The 27,033-nt window shown below is 34.1% G+C and overlaps 1 protein-coding gene across 1 annotated transcript; it reads left to right on the top strand.

The window, feature by feature from the left end:
* Nucleotides 1-6,178: 6,178 nt before the first annotated feature.
* On the top strand, nucleotides 6,179-25,794 carry LOC133312458 (alpha-N-acetylglucosaminidase-like). The gene is made up of 19 exons (XM_061513658.1): nucleotides 6,179-6,412; nucleotides 6,517-6,593; nucleotides 6,818-7,029; nucleotides 7,136-7,257; nucleotides 8,771-8,856; nucleotides 9,151-9,245; nucleotides 9,481-9,562; nucleotides 15,663-15,769; nucleotides 15,908-15,938; nucleotides 18,263-18,380; nucleotides 18,879-18,926; nucleotides 19,379-19,487; nucleotides 20,564-20,667; nucleotides 22,474-22,572; nucleotides 23,302-23,412; nucleotides 24,234-24,463; nucleotides 24,587-24,824; nucleotides 24,903-24,981; nucleotides 25,243-25,794. The coding sequence occupies exons 1-19, from the start codon at nucleotides 6,179-6,181 to the stop codon at nucleotides 25,542-25,544; spliced, it is 2,484 nt and encodes an 827-aa protein (XP_061369642.1). The 3' UTR covers nucleotides 25,545-25,794.
* Nucleotides 25,795-27,033: the final 1,239 nt, after the last annotated feature.

The raw sequence follows: 27,033 nt of genomic DNA, 5'->3' as shown, positions 1-27,033 counted from the left end.
TGGTTATGATTCTTTATATTTAATACTTTATATTTATTTTCACCTTTGTATAGTTATAGTTTTTCATATATAATGTTTTCACATTAAATATGGGAAATCATAACCATACAAAGATGGAAATAAATATAACCATTGGATCAACATAATCGATCTAACGGTAAAATTGATTGGTACTAACATTAATAGTAACACTAATTGATTGTTATAATATCTTATCCTTTACTTTTATAAAAACTATCATCATCATTAAGATACAGTATCAACTACATTATATCATGACGAAAGCCTGTGCTTTTATTAGGTAGAAAAATATAATCAAATCCTCATATCACTTTCATTTCAAAGTTGTAAAGCCAGTGCCACTAAACGAGCATTCAACAAATCTATCCTTTAGCCTGTTCAGAGTTACTAGTTCATGAAAGGTGAAGTCGTGTACAGACGGGATTGGATCCGATATTTCTTTTTCTTTAGGCAAATTTCAAAAACAAAAAGCCATAAACAAAATCTTAATTAAATTCTAAGCTCCAGGGATCGAAATCCAAAATATTTGAAACACCTACCGTCGTAAAAAGTTTTCAAGACTGTGTTATGTAGTCGGGGTGATGAGTACACTACTCATTTAAGTGCTTGATTATGGGTATTCCAACGAATATATAAAAGTAAAATAATTTACCACTAAGCATGTGAATTAAGTGGTAAGAAATTGTTTCAATTTAATCAATTGTCTTGAATTCCTCATAATGCAGTTGTATTAAAACTTGCCACTTATATGTGGTTCTGCCCGTCTTGAATAAGACTAGCCGAGTAATTGATAAATCGATGAATAATATTAAAAAAAAAATGTTAAAAAAATTTAATTTAAAATAATTGTTATTAATATAGATTTTAAATATTTAAGGTATCAAGTATCTGATTACTAAATATTGTTAAATACATCCCATTTAATGGTTTAATATATTATAAATTTGGTTGATAATATCAAATGCCATAAATATCAAAACATTTTGTCATCCTCAACCTAGAATATAGACAGCCTATTCTTTGGCAACAATAATGGAGAAACCTACCTGACCTTCCACAATATAATGAATCCAAACAAAAGCTTTATATATATGTAAAAGTAGATGTTAATGGTATATTGGGGACCGGTTTCCATTCAAGGAATGGATATTATTATTATTTATATATAAACGAATAGTATTATTATATCATATTCAATAAAGTTAGGTTATTGCGCTACTTGTCGATACTATTACTCAAGAGCAATTGCAACCATTAGAAACAGACCTAGAAAAGTAGGTTGCAATTTGTACCACTTGTAAGAACCCATACTTTTATTGTCGTCTGTGGTTGGTCCCATATATAAATGAAAAAGGCGTATAGGGTCAGCATAGACTTGCAATAATTTTAAGAATGATTTTTTTTATGTTACTTCGGAATTTAACTAGGAATGGATATTGAAGTGCCAGAATTTACAGTGTTTTCTTTCTTTGCGGGTTTTTCTTGATGAACAAACAGAGAAACTCTCAGTCTTTCACCATGTGATCTCGTTAATCAATGGCACTTCATGACCGTTTCTCATCTTTAGGAAACGTTCAACCATAATGTTGGTCACGAGAAAAGATGACGCATGGGTTGTGGTATATAGTTGGTAAGTATTGGCTGAGGCTCCACGTGTCAGTTTTTATCACTATAATTAAATTTACTAGTTCACGATCACATGGTGTGTTCACCATCATTGAGGACATATGCTACTTCTGTTTTTTTTAGTGTATCGTCCTTTTACTAACTTCCCCTCCCAAAAGAGAAAGAAAACACATCTACTGAATCACCTACCATTAGTATCTTTTGCATAGTGCTTCGGCCTTCGAGCAAGGTGATGTGCGGGGTGAATGAGGACACGTGATTTGCTTAGTTGGTAAGAGCAAGTTGAGAAACACTGGCTTGCATATGATATGACAAGCCATTGTTAATTAAAGAATTGACTAATACTTTGAAAGAGATGTATAGGTCGAATTTCGGACGCAGCAAAGATAAATTACGCATTATTCTCTTCTGTTATTTTTACTTTTTATTCATCAAATTTGATTTGTTTTACATAATCTTTTGAAGTTGGATTGAGAATAAATGTCTAGTTAATTTTTTATTTTTTTAAGAAATGAATAGCATGTTAACAACTTTGGCTAAAATACTTATTGAAATCTCCATCTTTCAACACACACACATATATATATATATATATATATTAAAAAAGGAAAATTATTTTCTCATGCAACAAGAGATAATTTTCTCATGTTGTGAGACATCGAAATTCGTGTCATTTTTTTTTAACAAGTGGTGGGCCCCACCACTTGATGTGTCTATAACATGAGAGATACTACCTCATGTGACATAAGAAAAGAGAAACTCATTAAAAAAAGCAATCCTCTTCATTAATTTGTTAAGCAGTCTCTCCTAATCATCCCTTAGGCGTTTGGTACGTGTCATTTTGTAGGATTTTCGAGAAACTGAATTTTTTAAATTTTAAATTTTTAAATATTATCGTAAACTGAATATAAAAATCATATTTTTGAAAATCGAGATTCCCAGATAAAAAAAAAAATTCTCGACCAAACGCCCTCTTAGTGTTTTTTAGTTTGGCTTATATATCTATTTGTCCATGTAACGAACTAGATCAAGCATCCACAAACATTGAATCAGCGGTATAAATTTCAACAAATTATATATTGTATTTTATAACATCAACCAAGTGCAGAGTTTATCATTTCAAAAATATACAAGCTTCCCTCATGTCATCATTTCTACAATATGCGTAAATATCAGTATTATATGTCATTTTATTGAGTTTTAAATTTTTTTATGAAATTTTCCTTAAGATTTCTTTTGATTTTTTGAAGTCCATGTGAATGGGAGATAATTAAGACGTACTCCCTAAAAATTAAAGAAGGTTCAAAGAATATAATCAAATTAGTTAGCCTTTTTACTTGGTTTAAACGATGACTATTCATTTTCTTTTTTCCAAGATGATAAAGTTAATGGAATGTAATATTTTTTATTTTCACCCAAATCTCAAGTGAATTGTGTCAGAAATCAAAGTTAACATAAAAATTAAAAAAATGACTTAAACCACAAGGGATAATGTCTAATTTTCTTAAAATGAATTTGGTTCATTATGTAGTGAATGCATCTTTGAAGTTCACCCATTGACGCAATACCTAATCCAGTAATGCCCCCATTTAAAAAAGAAAAAAGTATAGCGCTATTAATACTTCTTTTAGTTAATCGAAATTTGATTTTGTTTAAAGCAAGATTCATGGAAAGTGTTATAAGTTTATAACAAGGGTATTTATATGATGAAGGTCAAATTGATCGACAAGTGTAAAACAGTCCAGGGATGTTTGATAGGAGGTGAAAAAACAATTTCCTAAAAAAATGGGATGAAATGTTATCAAAAAAAAAAAAAAATGGGATGAAAAAATTATTTGCTTATATTTATACTTAGCAGGAGGTGAAGTAAAAATATGGTTAGGAAATTTTTTTTTTCCCATTATTTTTTTTTCTATGTAAAATAGCATTAAAGGGGTGAAATTATTTTTTTTCATGTGGTGAAAAAATTATCACACAACATTCTCGAAAAAAATTTGGTCTACCAAATACCTTTTAGTAACTTATCCAGGAAAAAAAAATTTCATTATATTTCTGGAAATTATTTTTTTCTGGTAAAAAAAAATTTCTCCTCAACCAAATTTCTCCTTAAGTTAAAATTGAGAAACTAAGTCGTAATTTTAAGGACTAAAATAGTATTCTTAATTTCTTATTGGATTCAAATTTTTTGTTCTTTTTTTTTTTTTTTGTCTAATGACTAAATTTTGACAATGAGCATTAATAATTAAGAGTGACGTTATTGTCAATTAAAGAGAGAAAAAATCTTTTTTCAGATTGGTCATATTTTCTATAAAAAGACAAGGAATGAGACAAAAAGAAAAAAAGGCGAAAGATTTTTTGAAGTACAAGGAAGACAAAATATTAATTAATTAAATTCTTATTATTCCAGAAGTCAATATAATTTTTTTTCATTATAATCTATGCAATATGCAGTTTTTTTTTTTTTTTTTTTTTTAAGATAATCACAGGTTGACCGAAAGATGTTTTCTCAAATTCAAATCCTCGCACTATAGAACACAATCTTTATTTGTAGGGGATGCTCGGTAGCGGAAAAAAAGAATTATCAGAAAATTACAATTATTGAAAATATGATGGAAATGTGAGTTTTCTTGAAAAAGTTAAAAAAAAAATTATTTTGTAGGCCAAAATATTATAAAAAAAATTGGTTTATATTTCTTGAGTTTATATTTAGTTGAAAGTAAAATATTGTTAAAAAAATGGGTTGAAATTATGAAAGTAACCCTTGCTGAGAAAATGGAAAGAAGACTCTATTTCTCAAATTTTCACACCCACTTTGAGGGATATTTTTGTCCATATTTTCGCATTCAAATTTTTGGTTTGCTGACAAAATCAATCGGATGATATTCTGCCTTTAGTTTTACACACAAATCACATTCTCATGCAAATAAGTTTCTTATGTAAATTTTTTCCAATTCTCTATCAAATATGATGTTGAGATATATAGTCCCACATTGATTGTATGAGCAACTAATCTGATATTTATAAAACTTTGGACACTCTCATCCTTTGAGCTAACTTTTGAAGTGGTTGTATTCCAAGATTCTTTACACATGATCTCCTTTGAATCTCATCCCCACTTTCCTAATAAACAAAATAAAATTCCCCTACCAAACACCCATGAAAAATACTTTTGACTTTTCTTTCCTTTAGGATTGCAATAGCAATATTTTAGTCTGGCGTATTTTTTTATTTTGGGTACATTTTAGTCTGGCATTTTAAAATTGTTTGACTTCGATCTCGTTAATTCTAAAATACTTTTAAATCAGAAATAAAAATATAATCCAGTCGATAATTTCTCTGTGAATAAGACTAACAATGGCAAATAGGAAAGTACAAACTCGTTTCGATATCGAAACTCAAGTGCAAGTTTCCAGCTAAGTTCAACCCACACAAATAAAGGCCCAAGTTCAGCCCAAATTGATATAATCATCATCATTGTTCAGCCAGTTGGGCCGAGAGAAAGGAGTCAAAGGACCCATGGACAAAAACATAGTAAGGACATATTATATTTTCCATGGTCGAAATATGGGACCAAAAATCCATAAAATTATATTGATATCTTTTATAATTTTGAATTCATATATTTATTTAATTTTGTTTTCGTTTTTGCTACTATAAAACATTTTAATTTATGAAAAAAGTTGGACAACATAAATTTTAAATAAACATTATTTAAAGCGGTAAGCCGGTAACTATATATATATATATATATAGATAGATACACGCTCAATTAATGATCAAGAGTAGTTATTTGAATGACAATTTTTTAAAAAATATGCCTCGCTATATGAGGGACTAAACTAAATTATAATGCCTGTTTTTTTAATCACTATTCCCTATGGTTGAAAAACAATAATAGAGAATCTTCATCATTATTTTTTTTTAAAAAAGATAATAAAATAAAATTAAAAATTCATACTGCATGTTAGGTATAAGCTGCATTGTCTGCATTTTGATTTTAAAATTTGCAGGCGATCAGGTTGATGCTTTTTTTTTATCGTTTATTACAATAGAATAATAAGATCAACTTATGATATCGACTTATCAACCACTTTAATAATATTAAAATAAAAATATTAAATTACAAAATAATCTATTTATTTCTATTACCATGTTATCATAATAATAAAAAAAACATTTATCCTTTTAAATATGATATTTTTAATTAAAAATAATAATTTTTATTTAAAATTTAAAGTAAAAAAAAAAATCTCTCTCTCCTATAATTTTAATATTTATTTTCTTCATATTTAAAATAATATAATTTTATGTGCTTAAAAAATATAAAGAAGACACATTTATACATTTTATTTTATTTTAAAAAGATGAAGATGGAAAGGGACAAACAAACTCTAGCGGCAAAAGCCGGCCTTGAAAAATATGAAGCTGTCTCTTACTGTTGAAACTCCTCCTCTCAGAATCTCTTCTTCTTCTTCTTCTTATATTTTCTTTCTTCTTTCTCCACCACCATTCCCGAACCCTACAATCCATCATGAAGCTACCATTTCCCACCATTTTTCTCATCTTCATCTTCATCATCTCTATTCTCTCTTCCTCCACACGCGCCCTGTCTTCCACCGTCGGTGTTGACTCCATCTCCCAACTTCTTCAAATCCAAGACCGCGAGAGGGCTCCCCCTTCCGTTCAGGAAGCCGCCGCTCGCGGCGTCCTCCTCCGGTTGCTCCCTTCCCATTCCGCCAGCTTCCACTTCCGAATCGTTTCCAAGGCATTTCAATTTTCTTCTTCTTCTTCTCCTTTCCCCCCATCTTCTCGTTGATTCCTGACCTAATCGGAATATTATTAATTTTTTGACTAATTTGTTATTAACAGAAGCAATGTGGTGGCGAATATTGTTTCATGATCAAAAACCATCCTTCTTTCGCAGCACAAGGGGATCCTCAAATTCTGTATGTAAACTTGTGATTTCTTGAGAATTTGGAAATGTGAGTGTATGTGGCTTTGCTTGCATACATGAACAGAAAGCAACAAACTATGTGCGTGCGGTTATAACAAACCATAACCGCCTCACTCAGCAAACTAACTTCTAACTAGTAAATATAACAAATTGTAAGCGAACTGAACTCAAGCTTAATATTGATGGAACTTAAGATGATTTTGAATGCTCTAACAGAATTGAAGGGGCAACTGGAGTGGATATTGTGGCTGGTCTGCACTGGTATCTGAAGCACTTGTGTGGTTCACATATATCTTGGGACAAAACCGGTGGCTCGCAACTGTTTTCAGTACCGAATGCGGGGTTTCTTCCGCGTGTTCACGACGCTGGAATCTCGGTTCAGAGGCCTATTCCGTGGAGCTATTACCAAAATGCTGTTACGTCTAGCTGTAAGCTACTTCTTTCAAGTCGTCATCATATGTGTTTCGTGTTGTGCATGGATCCACATCATAAGATTTCATTTTCGCGTGATATTATTTTATCTGCTTTTGGAAGATTCTTTTGCTTGGTGGGACTGGAAAAGATGGGAAAAGGAAATTGACTGGATGGCTCTGCAGGGTGTCAACTTGCCACTTGCATTTACAGGACAAGAAGCTATCTGGCAGAAAGTGTTCCAGGTCATTTTCCTTCCAATTGCGTTAAATCATCCTTGGTATGGGTTTGGCATTGTAACATTTTTGTCACTCAAAAACTTTCCGAACATGGTTTTTATCCTCAAAAATCAACCCACAAATCATGCACCATCGAACTTACTTTGGGTATTAGTTTTGGAAAATTCTTTAAATAAGCTTAATTTCACCATGAAATTTTTACTTTCATTTCTAATTTATAGAAAGCAGGAGTTGTCAAAAATAAATTTTATTACGAAGTTACAAAAATTTCTTAGAATTATTTCAGAAAAATTTAAGTTGTTAGGTGAAGGTTTGTTAGTTATTCTATATCTCCCGCACACCCCTTGCAAGAGCTCTTCGGGTAGAAAGCATGAACAATATAGATACATACTTTAGCTGAAATTTAATTTCAATCACGAAGAGTGAGAGCCACAACGATTGGTCTCCTGATCACATGCTCATACAGATTCTAATACCATTAAGAAGTATGTATCCCAAAACATAAGTTGTTAGGTTGAGGCTCAATATGGATTTATATTTCTAATACTTTAACTGTTTCCCAAGAACAGCTTCATATAGGCATCGCTTTCCATCTTTTTAAGTAGGATTCAATTAGAGGTGCTCTTTTTCAGACGTTATCTAATTTTATGCAACGTCGTAGTATTTTAAGATACTGGCATCATGAGAAACTACGATGTCACATCTAAGCTGTGCTCTGTGTACATCTATTTGGATGTAGCTTTAGCAAGTTTTGCAATGTAATCCCCAAAGGAAAATATATAGAGCTATCTGGCAGTCTTATAGGATATAATAATTGTGTAGGTGCCGTTAAATTGGTACCTCAGTTCTCTGGTAGTGTTTTTTTTTTCCCCTCTTTTTTTGGTTAGGCATAATTCCTAGCATTTCAATGCTTGGAAGTTGCAATTTTCTTGAACATTTGATAAATGATGAAATAAAAACTTGATTTGGGCCCATAATATTGGTATTGGCTTGTTTATTCAAATTATCATACAGGTAGCTTAGTAATCTGATACGATGCTCCTAAAGGTATAAGCTAGGAAGAGTTACAGGGGATTATTGGATAAGGAAAATGTTGTTAGTAAGAATATTCTAGAAGGTTGAGTCTGTTAGAGGAGAGAAGGAAGTAATGCTGAGGTGGCAAAGCTATTAGAGGAAATAAAAGGTGAAGAGTGGCGTGAGCATGAGCAGGCTGGAATTTGGGAGTTCTCGGGAGAGATCAGTGCCTCTAAAATTGCACTGAACCAGCCTCTGGAATTATTGTAGTTGATGTTCTTCTTATATTTCTGCATTTATCTTTTGTCATAAAAAACCTTGTTATGTATTGTTTCCATTGATTAATATACAGAAAATCTAGTTCTTCTGAGCCATTTCTCTTGTGTTAGTTGCGTTTTACTCTGATAATTTGTTAGATCTTATCATAATCTTGGATATTGTATCCCTTAATTCTGCTCCATAAAGTATTTCTTAGATAGCTGACTTTATATTTTACCTCCAGGAGAAATTTAACATGAGCATTTCTGATTTGGATGATTTCTTTGGAGGCCCAGCGTTTCTTGCATGGTCACGAATGGGAAATTTGCATGGGTGAGGGATAGAATTCATGGCCTTCTTGTTTTACTTTGATAATTCATATGATTTTACCTTTATGGTTGACAAATAAAATTTATATATTCAAATAATAATTTAGGAGGAAACACCAATAATGCATATGTAATTACTTCAGACTTTAAGTTTCGTTATGAATTTGTCAAGTACAGCTTTTAGTAAAAATTCTTTTTCTATGCCTGAGAGTTTCTTTGTCATCGTTCCTGGATCTGGAAGCCCAAGTTTCCGGAGGATGTGTAATTCTATATACTTTAAATGATTTTGCAATTTCAGATGGGGTGGACCACTGCCACAGAGCTGGTTTGATCAACAACTAATCTTACAGAAGAAAATTCTTGCCAGAATGTATGAGCTTGGAATGACACCTGGTACCTATTACTTTTATGGACTCTTCTACCTTAACAGCAATAAACTATGGTCAATCTTTATGCAAACTACAAAATAACCAATTACCAATAATAAATACTTCTCTTTTGGTTTCTGGTGCCAGCCAAACCAAATGCAGGGGTATATAATTACGTATGGATAAGTGTTTGCACAGAGTCCAACTTCTAATCCTTTTCTGGAAGTAAAAGTTTTAAGTACTGAATAATTTCTTTTCAGTCCTGCCAGGTTTTTCTGGAAATGTCCCTGCTGCACTGAAATATATATTTCCATCAGCAAAAATAACACGCTTGGGAAATTGGTAAGTACAACTATGTACGTGTTGACTTGGACTTGCATGTATTTAGCTTGCTCACACAACAACCATACTGATTTAAGAACTTAACTAACACGGTTCTGAAAATTCAGCTATTGGATATTTCTTTGAAATGTTGGGAAGTTGAAAAGTATAATGAAGGAGTTTGCTGGCACATAATATCATCTCATATACCAATTTATGATACATATATTTGGATATAAAACACCGGTGAACGGCTTTTTCACCCTTTTGCCCCTTATTAATTAATTAATAACCATTTTGCCCCTGATTCGAAACTATCTACCAATCTGCCCCTCTTTAATCGACTACCTTGCATTTTTAATCGACTAAACGGTTGTTGGGAGATTTAATCGACTAAATCTCTCTACTTAATCGATTAAAATCATACTGGCTTATTTTTTTTTTGTAAAATATGAAGATTTAGTCGACTAAATAGGGAGATTTAGTCGACTAAATCTCCCAGCAGTCATTTTTTGTCTGTTTTGGTCATTTAGTCGATTAAAAATGCAAGGTAGTCGACTAAAGAGGGGCAGATTGATAAATAGTTTCGAATCAGGGGCAAAATGGTTATTAATTAATTAATAAGGGGTAAAAAGGTGAAAAAGCCACCGGTGAACACTTCTTTTGAACTTTAAATATGTCAATTGTATGTTTGTAAGCTATTAATGGGAAGAGAAAACAAAGAGATGAAATATGTTCGTCTAAATCAGATAGTGGAGGCTTTATTATATATATTAAATGTAATATACAAGAATCTCAAGTATCTTAATTACTATAATTACAAAATATTAAAAATCATTCCCCATTAAAACCCAATTAGTGAGGATGGGTGAGTGCAATCTTTGTACGCGACCTTATTCTTATATATTTGTAAAGAGGCTATTTTCAATATTTGAACATGTGACCTTTTAGTCACAAAAGAGTGGCTTATCATTATGATAGGATCTTCATCTCAAAAACAAAAAATAAAGGGATACAAAGGAATTTCCAAGATAAACTAGATTTTTATTGAAAGTATAAAGGAAAATTACAAACAGTAATGAATGACAAGAAATTAAGAAGGTAAATGACAAGGTAGATAACATAAAGAAATTACAGATAATTGATGCAATTCGAGAGGCACCCATTCTCTCCCAAGTTCCTAGTCAAATCCCAAGTAATTGCTTGCCTTCTCCATTTATTTCCTCTCTATTTATTATCCATACTCACTTCTAGAATCTTCTCTACTAACTAACCATTTTGCTGAGTCAGCATTGAGAGGTGGGAATATGCTATAATGTTTCCTACAATCCTCTTTTAAGACCGGTGTCGCATCAATACCTCCCCCTCAAAGTTTCACCTTGTCCTCAAGGTGAAAGCCTGCTCACCAAAATCATCTTCCTGGATCCCATTGCTTGTAGTATTGGGACCCACTTGTGCAAGAAGCATTATAGTTTCCACCCGGATCTCATTGCTCTTCCGCACTAGTTCCATCACCTTTTATTGCAGATTGTATTTCCACAAGTGTCTTCACATCAACTGCCCAAGATCCAACCATAACTATTCAGACATCTATCTCAGCCTTGCTTGGATATTTAATTTCTGCCATAACATTGCAATCCGCACCAAAATAACCAATGCTCAATTCCAAATAACGAACAATTCCAGCCATGTATTTCTCTGTTTCAGTAGCCATTTCCATCACATAAGCAAATATACTAATTTGGTATCTCTCCAAAATAGAACAGATCAATAATTGAATGTCCCTCAATTTGAGCATCAATACGTTGGTCTCTTGAGAACTAAATTCTACCCAACTGGCTCCATTTGCTATGGAGTCCCAATTGTGTCTTCTATACCTCACAAAAAATGGAACGATAATTCCTTTCTCCGTTACTGTGAAAAATCTGGTTTCTCTGATGTCATGGAAGTATAGGTCTACTACATTTTTCCATCTTGCAACGCTGCTCATGATGATCACATATCCAGTGAGTAATGATACATGACCCAAGGTGTGGGCATTCCTTCCATGACCCGAGAAATGCTCCACCTCCTATTCACTGCACTTTTATGAAAGAAGATTGTCAAGACCAATCTATCTTGCTTGTCAAAAACTATCTTATTTTCCAATTTCAATTCAGCAAACAAGAGTATGTTCATTTTGAGTTCATTGTCATTCTGGTCAATTTGATAGATACTAAAGTTTTTTTTTTTTTTTTTTTTTTTTTTTTTGTTGACACTTGGTCTTGGAAGCCCAATTTGGATATTCTGGAAAGATTGAAGCATCATTATGATTTTTTTTGTTTAGATTTGGGCTTAGAAGCCCAATTCTGACATAATAGAGAGACTAAGATATTCCTTAGAACGAGTTGGGCTAGCTTGAGAATGATTAACCATCCCCAATCTTGCTCGTCTTGATCATCTTAGTAAGGCCATGGTTGAAAGCTACCCGGATCGGATAGCTTTGATACCAATTGATAGGATCTTCAACTCAAAAACAAAAAATAAAAGGGATACAAAGGAATTTCCTAGATAAACCAAATTTTGTATATTGGAAGTATAAAGAAAAATTACAAACAGTAATACATGACAAGAAATCAAGAAGGTAAATGACAAGGTAGATAACAAAAAGAAATTACAGATAATGGATGCAATTCGAGAGGCACCCCTTATCTCCCAAGTTCCTAGCCCAATCCCAAGTAATTGCCTGCCTTCTCCATTTATTTCCTCTATATTTATTTTCCATACCCACTTCTAGAATATTCTCTACTAACTAACCATTTTGCTGAGTCAGCATTGAGATGTGGGACTATGCTATAATGCTTCTGTTACGATCCCATTTGCAAGGTATGGGACTTGGAGCCCCACATTGGTTGTATGGGCAACTAATGTGGGGTTTATAAGGCCTTGGGCACTCCCACCTTTTGAGCTAGCTTTTGGGGTGGTGCACCTCAAGGTTCTTATCAAATGGTATCAGAGCTTTCCACTATGCCTCCAGATTGCAATCGAGCGGCGCGGGTGGTGACGCCGGCATTGCAGTGTTCGCTCGGGGCTAGTAAAAGACTAGCGCAAAGCCAGCCCGCGTGGGCACCGGGGCTGCGGAGCGTGGTGGAATGTTACGATCCCATTTGCAAGGTATGGGACTTGGAGCCCCACATTGGTTGTATGGGCAACTAATGTGGGGTTTATAAGGCTTTTGGGCACTCTCACCCTTTGAGCTAGCTTTTGGGGTGGTGCACCTCAAGGTTCTTATCAGCTTCCTACAATATCTTTTACTACTCGTGTCGTATTACACTACTTCAAGCTCGCCCTCTTTTTAATTACAAGATATTATTAGCCTATTAACATATTTTCAAGTACTTTTAAGTGCTAGCATACAGATTATATGAACCAAGCTTGTTACACATATAGCTAAATTGAGGACCTATCATTTGAGTTGACGAAGCTAGTGGTGATGTCTCCATATAAGACTTTCTCTCTAATGAAGCGTCAAACGATGTTAAAATGTTTTGTCTTTTAGTGAAACACTAGATTGGAGGCGATGTACAACATGGCCTGAGTCTTAAAAACGAGTTAAGCTCTCCAAATTGGAGTTCTTGGAGCATTTACTTTAACCAAATGAGTTCGCAAGTAGCTGAGGTCATGACTTCATACTCTGCTTTGGCATTTGATTTTGCAACCACATTTTGATTCTTACATTTTTCAGGATATGAATTTATTCTCGATGAATACACAATACCCAAAAGTGGAACTTCTACCAGTACCGGACCTTGCCCAATCAGAATATAAGTGTCCAACAATCTGAGTGTTACCTTTTTCTTCATACACAAGACCTTTTCATGGAGCTCTTTAACATATTTTAGAATACCAATCATTGCATCCCAATGATTTTTACTAGGTGAATCGAGGAACTGACTTACCACACAAATTGGAAATGAGATACCTGGATGAGTAATTGTGAGATAGTTTAGCTTCCCAAAAACCTTTTGCATCTTCCTATATCCAAAAGGGGTCCCCCTAATTTAGTAGGAGTTTATATTTGAACCCGTAAGAGTGCCAACCGACTTTGCATTCAACAAAACGGTTCCTAAAGAATGTCTATGAGATACTTCCTTTGTAAAATTACGATACCATCCTTGGATTATGCCACCTTTATTCTTAAAAAGTATCAAAATTTGCCAAGGTTTTTGGTCTAAAAATGATGACCAAAATATTGTTTTATTTGAAAGACACACTTAAGGGACCAAGCCTAGAGTTTATTAAGACTTGGAGTAAAATTATGAACAAAACAAATAAACGCTAACATTGAGGCTATAGGAAATGCAAAGGCTGTTTAGAAAACAACACAGAGTGAGGCACTTGGTTATCAATGACAAAGAAGGCATAGAGTTAATGAGGCAGCAAGAAATAAAGACAACGTCACCCCAAAAATGAAAGGGAGCAAGACAATGAAGCAAGACTGTCCTAGTTGCTTCAATAAAGTCTTGGTTTTTATGTGTAGGGGTATGGGCACAAACAGTTCCATGAAGAATGTTTTGAGAAGCCATAAAATTTTGTAAAGGCAAAGAAAAGTATTCATAGCCTCATAGGTATAATCACTACATAAAGTGCGAATTGGAATACCAAATGTGTTTTTATTTCATGATAAAAATTTGGAAAGATGGAAAACAACTTAGACTTATTTTGCATTAAAAATAACCAAGTACAACACAAATAGTTTTCATGGAAAGTAACAATAATTGAGAACTAGAAGACATAATAAGACTAGGACTCCAAACATCAGAATGAACTAAAACAAATTAAAGAAGTAGCTTGACTAGAGACTCGATGGGAAAATGGACTATGGGTATGTTTCTAGACCGACAAGCTCGATACCAATCTATGTAGTTTGGCAAGATTAGGATGACCCTTGGGCATAAATAATGAGAGGAATATGTGATGGAGCAAACACAAGATGCGTTGGAGAGCTGGTAGAGGCCATAAGATTCACATCCAATGTCAATCATCCGTCCTGAACTCCAACTATACAGAAAGGAAAAATCTTTATTAAAGGGGACAACTCAGTCAAGAGAATGTGCCAAACGACTAATGGACAACAAATTAATGGGGAGCCAAGAGCATAAAGCACAAAAACAACAGAAAAGGAAGGGATTGAAACACAGTTTTTGGAAAAATAATTCACTGAGTGCGCAGTGGGTCTACAGAGTAGGCACATATAGATTTAATTCCATGTTAAGAGCACACATAGATTTAATACCATGTTAAGAAAAAAGAAAACGGGAGACATTTGATAAAATACATACAAACGCTCTATTGTATACACTAAATGTAATAATTACAAGAATATCAACTATGCTAATTATCGTGAGTACAAGATATTATTAGCCTATTTACATACTTTCCAACGTAAGTAATCTTTAATCATGTTCAATATCTAATATAAATTCATTAAACAGTTGAACTGTCTTAAAGAGATGCTTGAGTGCCTAATTTTTGGAGGAACAAGTGCATAAAACATCAGCACATAGGGTTCTTTTGCGGAGAAAAATGTAAATTAATTATTCAAACCGGCTTGGAGAAGTAATTTACATGTTTAGTACTCGTGCACTCTTCAACACCCCATAAAAAATTATAAGTGTCATCTTACACCCTCAAATAGACAACTTTCCTAGGTTGGTAATACCTAATAACAAAGATTTTATGGCTTTAACACCCAGCACCCATCACCGAGATCAATCATGAACGTGCTAAATCCTTGCAGCCATTGATTTTTGCTTTTTCCCAATATTATTGACACCCGTGCTTGTATAGCAAACCTAGTTGCTGCATAGTGAAGCTCGTGTGTTATTGAGCTTAGGAAAAACTTAAGTTCAATAACGTAAGAAAAACAGAGAGCCAAGCTTTGTAGAATAAGGCACACAATCATATAAACCTCATAATGCCGGAAGTGTTAACAAAGATGTCATGCCCTGGAACTCGTGAGAAAACCATGAATACGGACCTCATAGCCTGTTGTTGTATTCATTTTCCTGTCTTGTTTACATCCATAACACTCATGAGTCACGACACAGACTTTACTGATTATTTTTTCATCCTTCTGTAGGTTTTCTGTTAAGAATGACCTCAGATGGAGCTGCACTTATCTTCTTGATGCAACTGATCCCCTGTTCATTGAGATCGGGAAAGCATTTGTTGAGCAACAAATTCAAGGTGATTGATATACATGCTTCTTTCTATCTTTGTTGGCTGTATTACATGACATGGTAAAATGATAGATGCAACTATTCCGTAATAAATATCTAGTTACCAATTTAATTGTTTGTGATATTTGATTATCTTTTCACCCAGAGTATGGAAGAACCAGCCACATATACAACTGGTAAGTTTCTCTTTACTCGTCAATTTTAAAATTATAGCATTTAAATTTTAATTGCTAAAATATTTGTAAAAATTGCTGTGTTTCGGTACCTGGAAAATTTATTGAACACTGTTTCTTTTCTGTTATTGACATTTTGTACGTGGATCCCTCCTGGCATGCAATGGAATTCTTTAGGTCTATCTAGCTTCCTTGGATAATAATGCATATCAATAAGTTTCATGCATAAATCCTAACCTTGTAGTTGTGACGTGGCTGTCAGAACTTCCCTGTTCATGATTTTGAGGTTCTTTGCATTCATCGGTCATATATAACTAAAACTCTCTTTGGTTCCTTCTCAACATTTTTTTTTTTTCAAATTTTCTTTTTTAATTTACCAATATCATCAATATTATTATAACAGAAATTTTGTGATAAATGACAACAGTGAAGTTGTCATTAAGTTATGGAGAGTATATACACAATGTTGCTTTGGTAACAAAAAAACGAAAATAGAATTATAACACTATTAACAACTACTATTGTTAGAATGTGACTTCACACCACTCACACATGAATATTTCGAATATCATCCTCCCCCTAATGGCAACTTCTTAATTACTCAATCCAGCTAAATTGTTGGCTTTGATACCAGAGTTAATAATGGTACGAGGGAGCCCAAAACCCATACAGAAGATAACTTCCACCAATGGGCCAATTGACAAACCACAATAAATGTGACTGACACCATATCTCAACCCAAAACCTTAAGGTCGTAGGTCAATGGATTCTTTTTGTAGTTATATGGTCTTCACATGGTGCATTTCTAACTGATATGGAACTTCACATCACTCACTTGAATATTTCCAACAACTATAACAGTTTTCCAGCTAACTATTACAAACTGGAAATGTGCAATACTACAACTCAAGATGGGAAGAAGATGTTAAGGGCAACCAAATTTTTATATGCTTCTCTCGTGAAAAATAGGATTCGAAGCAATGTGGATTGTGGCTAGATTATCACAATACATCATAGTAGCATCTCTTGTAATACCAAAGTCATTGAGCTGGGTTGTGAGCCAAGTTAATGCACTGGTAAGAGCTGCTAAGGACCTGTATTCAGCTTCGGCCTTGGATCTGGCAACAGTAGCTTGTTTCTCAGACTACTAAGAGACTGAAGATTCACTAAGGAAGGCACAGAAACCAAAGACAAATTTTCTTCTGTCAAGACAACTCCCCCAATCCACATCAGCATAGGCTCGAAAGTCGGAAGGACAATTGTGATGAGAAGAGGAGGCCTTGACTTGGGCTAGACTTAAGGTATCTTAAGAGGTGATGGACAACATTGAGACGAGGAACACGCAGCAAAGACATGAACATGTTCAGCTTATTCACTGCATAAGTGATGTCTGGTCTTGAGATTGTCAAATACAGTAGTTGTTCGATAAGTCTCTTGTAAAGGGAATAATCTGGTAACCGTTACGGCTGAGTTCAATAGTTGCTAGAATCGCAGTAATTGGGTTGGAAAGGATTGAGAGCTGCGGGTTCAAGAAGGACAAGAATGGTATTCTTGATCAATAGCAATAACATATTACAAGAGATGAATCTATTACAAAGGAATTCTCATTTCACGCTTAGCAAAGCATCAGTTCACAAATGAATTCTCAAAAGTATCTATTAATAGTTATAGTGTCCCCTACATTCTCCTAAGCTTCCTTCCTAAGCTCCTAACCAGCAGTTTCTAACTAACCTAGGATCCTAGTTAAAGCCCTCAACTGACCTAAATGCTGCCCAGGGGAATACACCTTCTAGACTGCAGGTTGCCGCTCCCCATTTACAATTCCAGTAGTAACAAAACCTCCCCTATGAAAGAACTCAAACTTGAAAATTGTCCCTGCATCATGGTGACATCCTCCCAGGGAAATCCAAAGACATGAGTACTTTTATCGCTAGAAAATCTATATTCTGTTATAAGTCTCCTGTTCATTTGAATTATGGCATATTGGCATCGCACTTTATTCTATACTTTTGTTCATAAGGGACTTCATTCATTGTTGAAATTACAGGGTTTAAGTATAGATGTAGTTGAAAAGACACAGAGAATATAAAGACTGAATATTATGTTTTATGAGGTGATTAATGTGATTAAAATAACAAACACTAATCCATATTTATACTAATTCCTAAAATAAGGAAACAAATAATGAAATATAAACAAATAGAGAAATTAATCTTCTAGGATACTCTAAACAATATTAAGATATAATCTTATTATTATTCAAAATCATTTAGATATTCTAGACATTCTTAGATTCATTAACGTCGAGTATGTTGGACCAATCACAGCGACACTTTTGATGAGAACACCCCGCCCATTGATGATCCAGAGTACATTTCATCATTAGGTGCAGCAATCTTTAAAGGAATGCAGAGCGGTGATGATGATGCTGTTTGGCTGATGCAGGTGATAGGAATTAGTTACGTTTTTTTATTTTATTTTTTTATTAACCTTGGATTGATGCTAAGAGGGAAAACCTGGAGCAGTGATAAAACTGTTCCTTTGTGACTGAAAAGTCACATAATCGAATCCAGGAAACAGTCTCTTTGCAATGATGTAAGGGTAAGGTTGCGTATAAGGACTTTCCTCACCCCACCCTCCATATTGAAAATGGATTCTCTCATGTATTATTTAACATGACAATGTCATGTGAGAGGATCTTAACAATCAATGAACAAATTAACGGTAATAATTTTGTAACTTCCTATCTCTATATTTTTTCTCTCTCATCCGTTATCACCATTGATTCACCCTTGTATGGTAAGGATCGTCTCACATGACATGATCATGTTAAATAACACATGAGGGGATTGCAACAAGTATAATTGGAAATTGATCCTCTCATATATTATTTAACATATATGCATCCACTAGACCCTAATGGATCCTATTTCAATTATGCAGGGATGGCTATTTTCATATGATCCGTTCTGGAGACCTCCTCAAATGAAGGTTATATTCATAACTTTTAACCTCCGAACTTTATTGTTTATTTTCACAGCAGGTCTTAATATAAGCAAAACTTGTCCGAGATCTTGCTATACAAACCATTCTTGCTGCCTTAATGATTTTCACATCAATTTACTTTTCTATTTGCAAGGATTTCAATTATATTGATCCCCATCACTGTTTAAGATTGTTTCCATTAAAATTTTATGGCTTCGTAGAATCTCCACTATGCAGAGAGACTGTAACTAGCAATCCATACAACACTTTTGCTTTTTCCTTTTTTCTTTCAATTCTTTCATGCCTGTGTAAGATAATGACTAGAATCACCCATATTCACATTTGAACAGATGCATTCGTTAGTCAGTAAAAATGCTTTCTAGAATTACTAGTTAGCCCTGCTTATTTCTTCTAGCTTAATCACCATTCATAAGATTCTTATTTGTGCTTGTTTTCAGGCCCTTTTACATTCAGTCCCTGTCGGAAAGTTGGTGGTTCTTGACCTGTTTGCCGAAGTAAAACCCATATGGATTACCTCAGAGCAATTTTATGGAGTTCCCTACATCTGGAAAGTTATTTTCCATTTTATATTTATAAATTATAAATAATAATAATTCTTTCTCTGTTGATGATTTTAAGTTAGTTGGCCACGGCCATATTTAGGCCTCCACCATACTTAATATGTAGGGATATCTTTACTTTTCCTCGACGTTAATATATATATATATGTGGAAAGAATATTTCTACAGCCACTTTAGATAAGGTTATCTATAGCTTCCCTTTATAACTATATACTACCAGTAGTACATAATTATAAAAAGTATTCGTAGATAACCTTATTTAAAGCGGATGCAGAAATGTTTACCCCTATATGTATACGGTTAACTTTTTCTGCAGTTGCTGCATATAAGTTATCGGCAGTAAGCTCAATACGACGTCATTTTGGGGCAGAAATAATGGTGTTTTTGTAATTTTAATTTATTTCAGGGTTATTATAGTCTTTATAATTATAATTTTTTAATATTTCAATCCCAAAACGACGTCGTTTTGAGAGTAAATGCAGATAATTTATCTGCAGTAACTGCAGAAATATTTTTCTGTTATATATATATATATATATGGGCAGGATCAATTTACATCGGTATAAGAATAAAAAATCTTACACTCAATTTTATTAATTGATCTGTTTGCATGTGACGGTTCACATATCTAATAAATGTCGTTAGATATAAATAGGATCAACTCTAAAATTAAGAGTGTAATTTATGCTGGTGTAAAATATATATATATATATATATATAGGTATAAAAATGTGAATATAGTGTCGTCATTGTATGATTGACCTTCTTCACGCACTAACTTAGTTGGTGCTTAGCTCAGTCCAGCCTGCAGCAGCTTAAACCAGTGATCCATAGAGATAGCTGCTTTGTAAAACTGTGGCAACGATGTTATATGAAAATGTAGTAACTAGCATAGGTGGACTTCCTTATAAATTGTTTGATGCGTCTATATCTGTGTATTAGCATATTTATTAGCTTACAATTTGATTTATAGATAAATTTATGAATACTCAAGACTCTGCAGTCTGCATCCTGTTGATTGGCTTCTTCTTTTTTAATTGATTGGGTGTGTTATGCTTGACAGGTGTATGCTGCACAATTTTGCAGGAAACGTTGAGATGTATGGGATATTAGATGCGATAGCATCTGGGCCAATCGAAGCACGTAAAAGTGTTAACTCAACAATGGTAAGTTATTTATTTTTACTGGTGACTTAATTTCATTTCACTATTGAACTATAGGAATTAAGTCAGCAAAGACATAACGAGAGAATATAGATTCCATAGTAGGATGTTAAATTGATATATTGGATTATCATTATGATTTTATAAAAAAACCAAAAAACCACTCCCGTTAAACCCGAATCATTATGATTTTATATAAAAGATAAAATATTAATCTCTATTTATGCTTAAAATTAAAGTAAGCATTCGACTCATAATCTCAATCAATCAAACAATTAACAAATAACTGACAAAATAATATATATTCACTTAACAACTTAGCCTTTTCGTATAATAGAAGAACAAATTTTAAAAATTATAAGACACAATGCAACTGGGGTGCAACAAATAAAATTAGTATTAAAATACAAATCTTTAATTAAAAGAAAGAATTAATATTTTAAAAGTTAGCATTGGTTAGTAAAATATTATTATTTATCTAATTATTATAATATTTCTATTTCTATTTGTATTTGAAGTAAAATTTTTTGTTAAACGTAACTAGGAGTATCCAAAATGTCTTACCCGAATAGGATTACTATTTTATGTGTCCATGCTTCCCAAGTCATGTGGCTCAAGAGGTGAAGCACCCATTCTGTCATCTCCTCAAGCTTAGTAAACAACCCCAACTTGTCATTTCCATTGCCCTGCAGATCTTTCCAGCAATTTACTGGCATCAAAATGCCATCATGTTTAATCCTCCAGTTCTATTCAACACACTGGGATACAAGAATGATGTTTCTCTTTGCAGTGATTACTAAATGTAATCTCTCCTGTTGTCTCAATCTATTCGGTTGACAACCTTGGATGTCAAATTCTCTTACTCGAAGCTGGTGTTCGGATGTTCTTGTCAATTGATATGGTGTATTATTATGATCTTATACCAGCAGTAAGCACTGATCCCTATTTGTACTAGGAATTAGGTGGAGTAATAAACTTATCCTTAATCAAATTAGATGAGGGAACAAATAACTTACTACGGATAAGTTAAAATCCCTAAGAAGACAACATGGTGCTGGAAAGCTCCTTTTATATGTAGGGTCTAGGGAAGAGTACTCATTGTGTGGGTCTATAGGTAATCTCACCTTGCATTTGTAAGAGACTCATTACATGATTCAAACATGTGGCGAGAACACCAACATAAGACTCTCCTAAAAATAAAATAAAATAAAATAAAATTCTTAACAAGATCCCTACAGATAAGCTAACGCAATTATCCCTAAAAAATAAATTATCCTACTTTATTATGCATCATTCTCTCTGTCTAAAATATTTTGTAGAAATTCTAATCCTCATGGATCTGACTTTTGGCTTTATTGGATATTGATTACCAGTTGTGTTATCAAACTACTAAATAAGTTCAATTGATTACCTGCCATTTTTGCTCTATCGTAGTTTAGAAACATGAGGAAAGATTATCCAACATAAAAATATGATTATGCATTTGCTGTTGGTTACTCTGGACAGATACTCTTTCTAAGTTGGAAGTTAGTGCACCTACATAAATACATATATAAGCACACCGAGATATACCTTCTACAGATGTAATTTACCGTTCATATTTGAATTCATTTGAAAAGTTCTTGTTCAAAGTGGTCTGTCCAACATGAGCAATATCTTTTCAATCTCGTCCTTTCTCCATTTCCATTCAGAATATGAAACATGCACAGATGATATTTTATTATTTACACAAGTCATTCTGCTAATAATTTCTGTAACTTATTTTTATCATAGAAGTCATACTTCTTATACCTATTTGACTTTCTGAAGGTTGGAGTTGGAATGTCGATGGAAGGTATAGAACAGAATCCCATTGTGTATGATCTGATGTCTGAAATGGCATTTCTACACAAGAAAATTGATGTTAAGGTAAGAATGGGAGAATCTTGGTGCCAATAGATTGTATTTATTTCACTCACGGTTTTATTATGTTCGTCTGCTAGTAGGATCTCGCATGACCTGGGGAACCCTCCATAATGTGGATGACCAGTTTTTCGAATGTATAATCGACCGTATTAAATGGTACGGTAGATAGTTCAAAAAGAAAGTATGTTGGAATTAAATTGCATGCAAGGGAGGAGAGAAAAAAAATGTATGTCAGAATTACATCCGAAGTCCAAAATTCCATCCTAGCGTGCAATTCCAATTTTTACTGAATAATCAGAATATTTAGGAATCCCATTTTGCTGATAATTATGATCAAAATCTCTGAAGTTATATAGCTGCCTTTAACCTTGAGTAAAATCAGCATAACCAAGGAAATGGTATAGTATATTCCTTTTGGCAATATTTTTTATCTGATTCCTTTTGGTAATGTTACTCGACATATTTGATTGGTATTCGGCTTCATAAAGTGTGCTTGTGTAACATTATTATTTATTAGAGCTCTGATACACCTGCGGTAGGAAAACATTTTTGTTTACAAAGCTTACCATAGCACTGTCGTTTCTCCTTTACAAGTTTGGTTTCTGCTATTGAAGATCTGAAGCTGTAAGCAGTCCATGCCTTCCACTGAATCCATGCTTTCTTTTATTTTATATCTATCTTCACTAAGTAATGTTTGCAGACTGAAATGCATCATGGTCATTCCTTTTTCAGGTGTGGGTTGATCTGTATTCAACTAGACGATATGGAAGATCAGTTCCTTTAATACAAGAGGGATGGAATGTCTTATATCACACCATTTACAATTGCACTGATGGAGCTTATGTAAGTACTTGGTTGATACTTATAAAACCTGTCTCAAATTAGTAATTTTTTCCAGTTAATCCTGTTGGGGTATGTTCCTTCATTAATGCTTGGTGGCTGTGCATGCATTGCATTTTTTAGTGCATGGCTCAATGTCTGAATAACTACCTCAATAAATGCTACTTACCTCATTATGAAGAAGATTCTAGAAGGAGGTGAAGAGCTTTCACCTCACCTATATAAAGACATGTTGTAAAATGTTAGAGAGAGAGAGAGAGAAATAGCTTGTGAAAAACCCTCTGAAGAGAAGATTGATTGAGTAACCTCTTTAGGGAAGAACTTTACCACCATTGTAGGTGAAGTTTGAGTATACATATCTAGCGTTACTAGGGAAGCTTAAATCTTTTGTAAATCCATTATTATTATAGTGGAATATTTTTTGAATTAGGTCCCATGGTTTTTACTCTTCTGTATTGAGGAAAGTTTTCCATGTTAAGCTTGTATGTAATTGTGTTCAACTTCTACCTTACTGTATTTCCCTTTAATACTGCGTTCTTCCTTCTAAGATGTGTTGTATTTGTGTTAACCCAAAAAAATGGTGCGTTGTTTTTCATTTCTTCTTGATACGTACAAACCCAGAAAAAAAAAAAAGACATTTCACATTGCTTAGGCCAGCTTATTTCTCAATCTGCTGTCCTCCTTTAATCTGACCAGCGACTTGTACACAAATAAATGACAACCCCAACTGCACATCTTATGCTCAGTTCCAGCCATAACTAATCATGCATAAATTAGTAGATCAACTATCATTTTGACCAGGTATTCTTGGTGAATGGGAACAGGATAAAAACAGAGATGTCATTGTAGCATTCCCAGATGTTGACCCTTCCTTAATTTCAGCACAGCATGAACAGTCTCGCCACTATAGCAAGCCTTTCTCAAGAACAATTATCACGGAAATAACTGATTCATTTGACCGACCTCATTTATGGTATTCAACTTCTGAAGTAATTCATGCATTGGAGCTATTCATAGCTAGTGGAAATGAACTTTCAAGAAGTGATACTTATAGGTTAGAAAAGTTGGTTATATAAGAATTCACACTTCTGTTTCAGTACCCTGCAAAATTTAACTTGATTTTGCATTGTATGTTAAGGTTTATTATCCAGATTCATGGTATTTATTCTTTACTCAGGTATGACGTTGTTGATCTTACTAGACAAGTCTTAGCAAAATATGCAAATCAGTTGTTCTTTAAGGTCATAGAGGCATACCAATCACATGATGTCCATGGAATGACTCTCCTCTGCGAGAAATTTCTGGACCTAGTGGAAGATTTGGACGCACTGTTGGCTTGCCATGATGGATTTCTTCTGGGACCTTGGTTAGAAAGTGCAAAGCAGCTAGCTCAAAATGAAGAACAGGAGAGACAGGTTTGATTTACTTATTTTGGCATAAAATTGATATCCACCTATTCCTTACTTCTATTGATGTAACCTAAACATTTACAGTTTGAGTGGAATGCTAGAACACAAATAACCATGTGGTTTGACAACACAGAGGAGGAAGCCAGCCTGCTTCGTGACTATGGTATGAATAACAGTTAATACCTTGCTATATTTAGTAACTTAGCATTCACTAGGAGGAGGTCTTGGCCCTTTTGCAGCAAAAATATTATAAAAATATGATGAAGTAAAGGCTTGTTTATTTACCTTTGTTTTTGGTAAATGGTAAGCGCTCCCCTTTTTCTATTAATAACTTCTCTGAACCGTACAGAGCAAAGGAAAATAAAAGCTCTGTGATGTTTTGGCATACTGATTGACTGTATGTTTTTTTTACTGCTTTCTACAGGAAACAAGTACTGGACCGGGCTTCTACATGATTACTATGGTCCTAGAGCTGCTATTTATTTTAAATATTTAAGGGAAAGCTTAGAGAGTGGTGAGGATTTCAAGCTAAAGGAATGGAGGAGGGATTGGATAAAGCTTACCAATGATTGGCAAAGCCGTAGGAATATATTTCCACTAGAAAGTAGAGGAGATGCCCTGAACACTTCTCGGTGGCTCTTCAACAAATACCTGAACTTGAGCAATCCTGAGACGAAGCTTACGCTGGAGTACTGGACTGAACGCAAATCAGTGAATTTTCAATGAACTATACTTAAATGTACATGAAACCAAGACCATTTTACTTCTCTTTGGATTTTCTTTTTCCACACTCTGATGCCATTTTTCTTTTACAGAATTCCTTTGCCGATGTGAAAAGGAAACTATGCATTTCACTTTCCAGTTCGTGCAAAATATAAACTGTGCAAATTTGCCAGGTGTTTCCTGTATGTTCAGGGGAACATAACACATGCATTATGAACTTGGAAGACAGCTTTTTTCTTATTGATGGGAATAAGGATCCCGTTGTTTAACCTTAATGGAAGATCACGTAAGATGTCTTTGTATGATTAAATCAATTGTTCTAATTTAATTTTTTAAGTATCATTCTCAAACACAAAAAATTATTTTAAAAAATAAATAAATTTATTAAATGTAAACCAAACACATCCTCAAAAGAACAAAAACCAAACATATTCGAAGCTGGTTAGCTACCACCAAAACACAGGGACCAGGGTCCATTCTGGTGAGAACAACATAGGTGGAGAATCACACTAGATAATACGCGCAATGACTTTGGGACGCTCGAATTGCTTCTTTTGGTAGAATTATAGACTGGAAGAGAAGTGGTCCAAATTTTCTTATCTTTTTTTTTATTATTATTATTCAATGTTTGACGGTGGAAATCACCCAAGCGGGGCCCTAGAACCTTCTAATAGCCGCCATAGCATAAAAAATGAGCCCACCAATCCTACACTTGCATTGGAACGTAAGTGCAAACGTGTACTGCCTCTGTTGGTCCATTGTTGGGCTTTTTCTTCCACAATGTTTTACAAGGCCCAATGTTTTTATGAACTCTGAGCTCGACGTTTGATTTGTGACATGCTTCCGTGCCGAGATAAGAGAATCAAGTTCCCAACGGTGGTATCTGAGCTCGGTTTCGACATTTTGAAGGAGACGAGATGGAGACTAGTGGTGTTGTCCATGACGGAGACATGTTTAAGCTGACTGCTGACAACTTTACATATTGGAGACCGGTAATGGAAAACCACCTTTACCACAAAGACTTATATGAGCCCATCACCCAGGCCGAGATGCCTGAAGGAAGGAACGCGAAGGAATGGAAGGTCCTGAACAGGAAGGCAGTTGTCATGATAAAAAAATATATAGACAAAAGCCTCTTTGAGCATGTTTCCGAGTTCACCAATGCATACGAGTTATGGACGAAGCTGGAATCCATGATTCAGAAGAAGACTCTCAGGAACAAGGCACACCTGGTTCACCGACTTGTGAAACTGGAGTACAAAGACGACATGAGTATGATCAAACACCTCAACACCTACAAAACGAAAATCAAATGTCCAAAGTCGGGATGAAGATTGATGATGAGATGCAAGCCTTGCTGCTGTTGAGCTCGCTGCCAGAAAGCTGAAATACCCTAGCAGTTACTTTAAGTAACTCGATTGCCGATGGAAAATTGAAGATGAACACCATGACAAACAACCTCTTGGATGAGGAATCCAGGATAAGGAAACGA

Source organism: Gastrolobium bilobum, unplaced genomic scaffold, assembly GCF_033153095.1.
Source record: "Gastrolobium bilobum isolate Gb01-03AN ecotype WA unplaced genomic scaffold, APGP_CSIRO_Gbil_v1 utg1409, whole genome shotgun sequence".
Lineage (NCBI taxonomy): Eukaryota > Viridiplantae > Streptophyta > Magnoliopsida > Fabales > Fabaceae > Gastrolobium > Gastrolobium bilobum.
The sequence above is the reverse complement of the archived record's forward strand: the minus strand, read 5'-3'. Positions and strand labels throughout refer to the sequence as shown.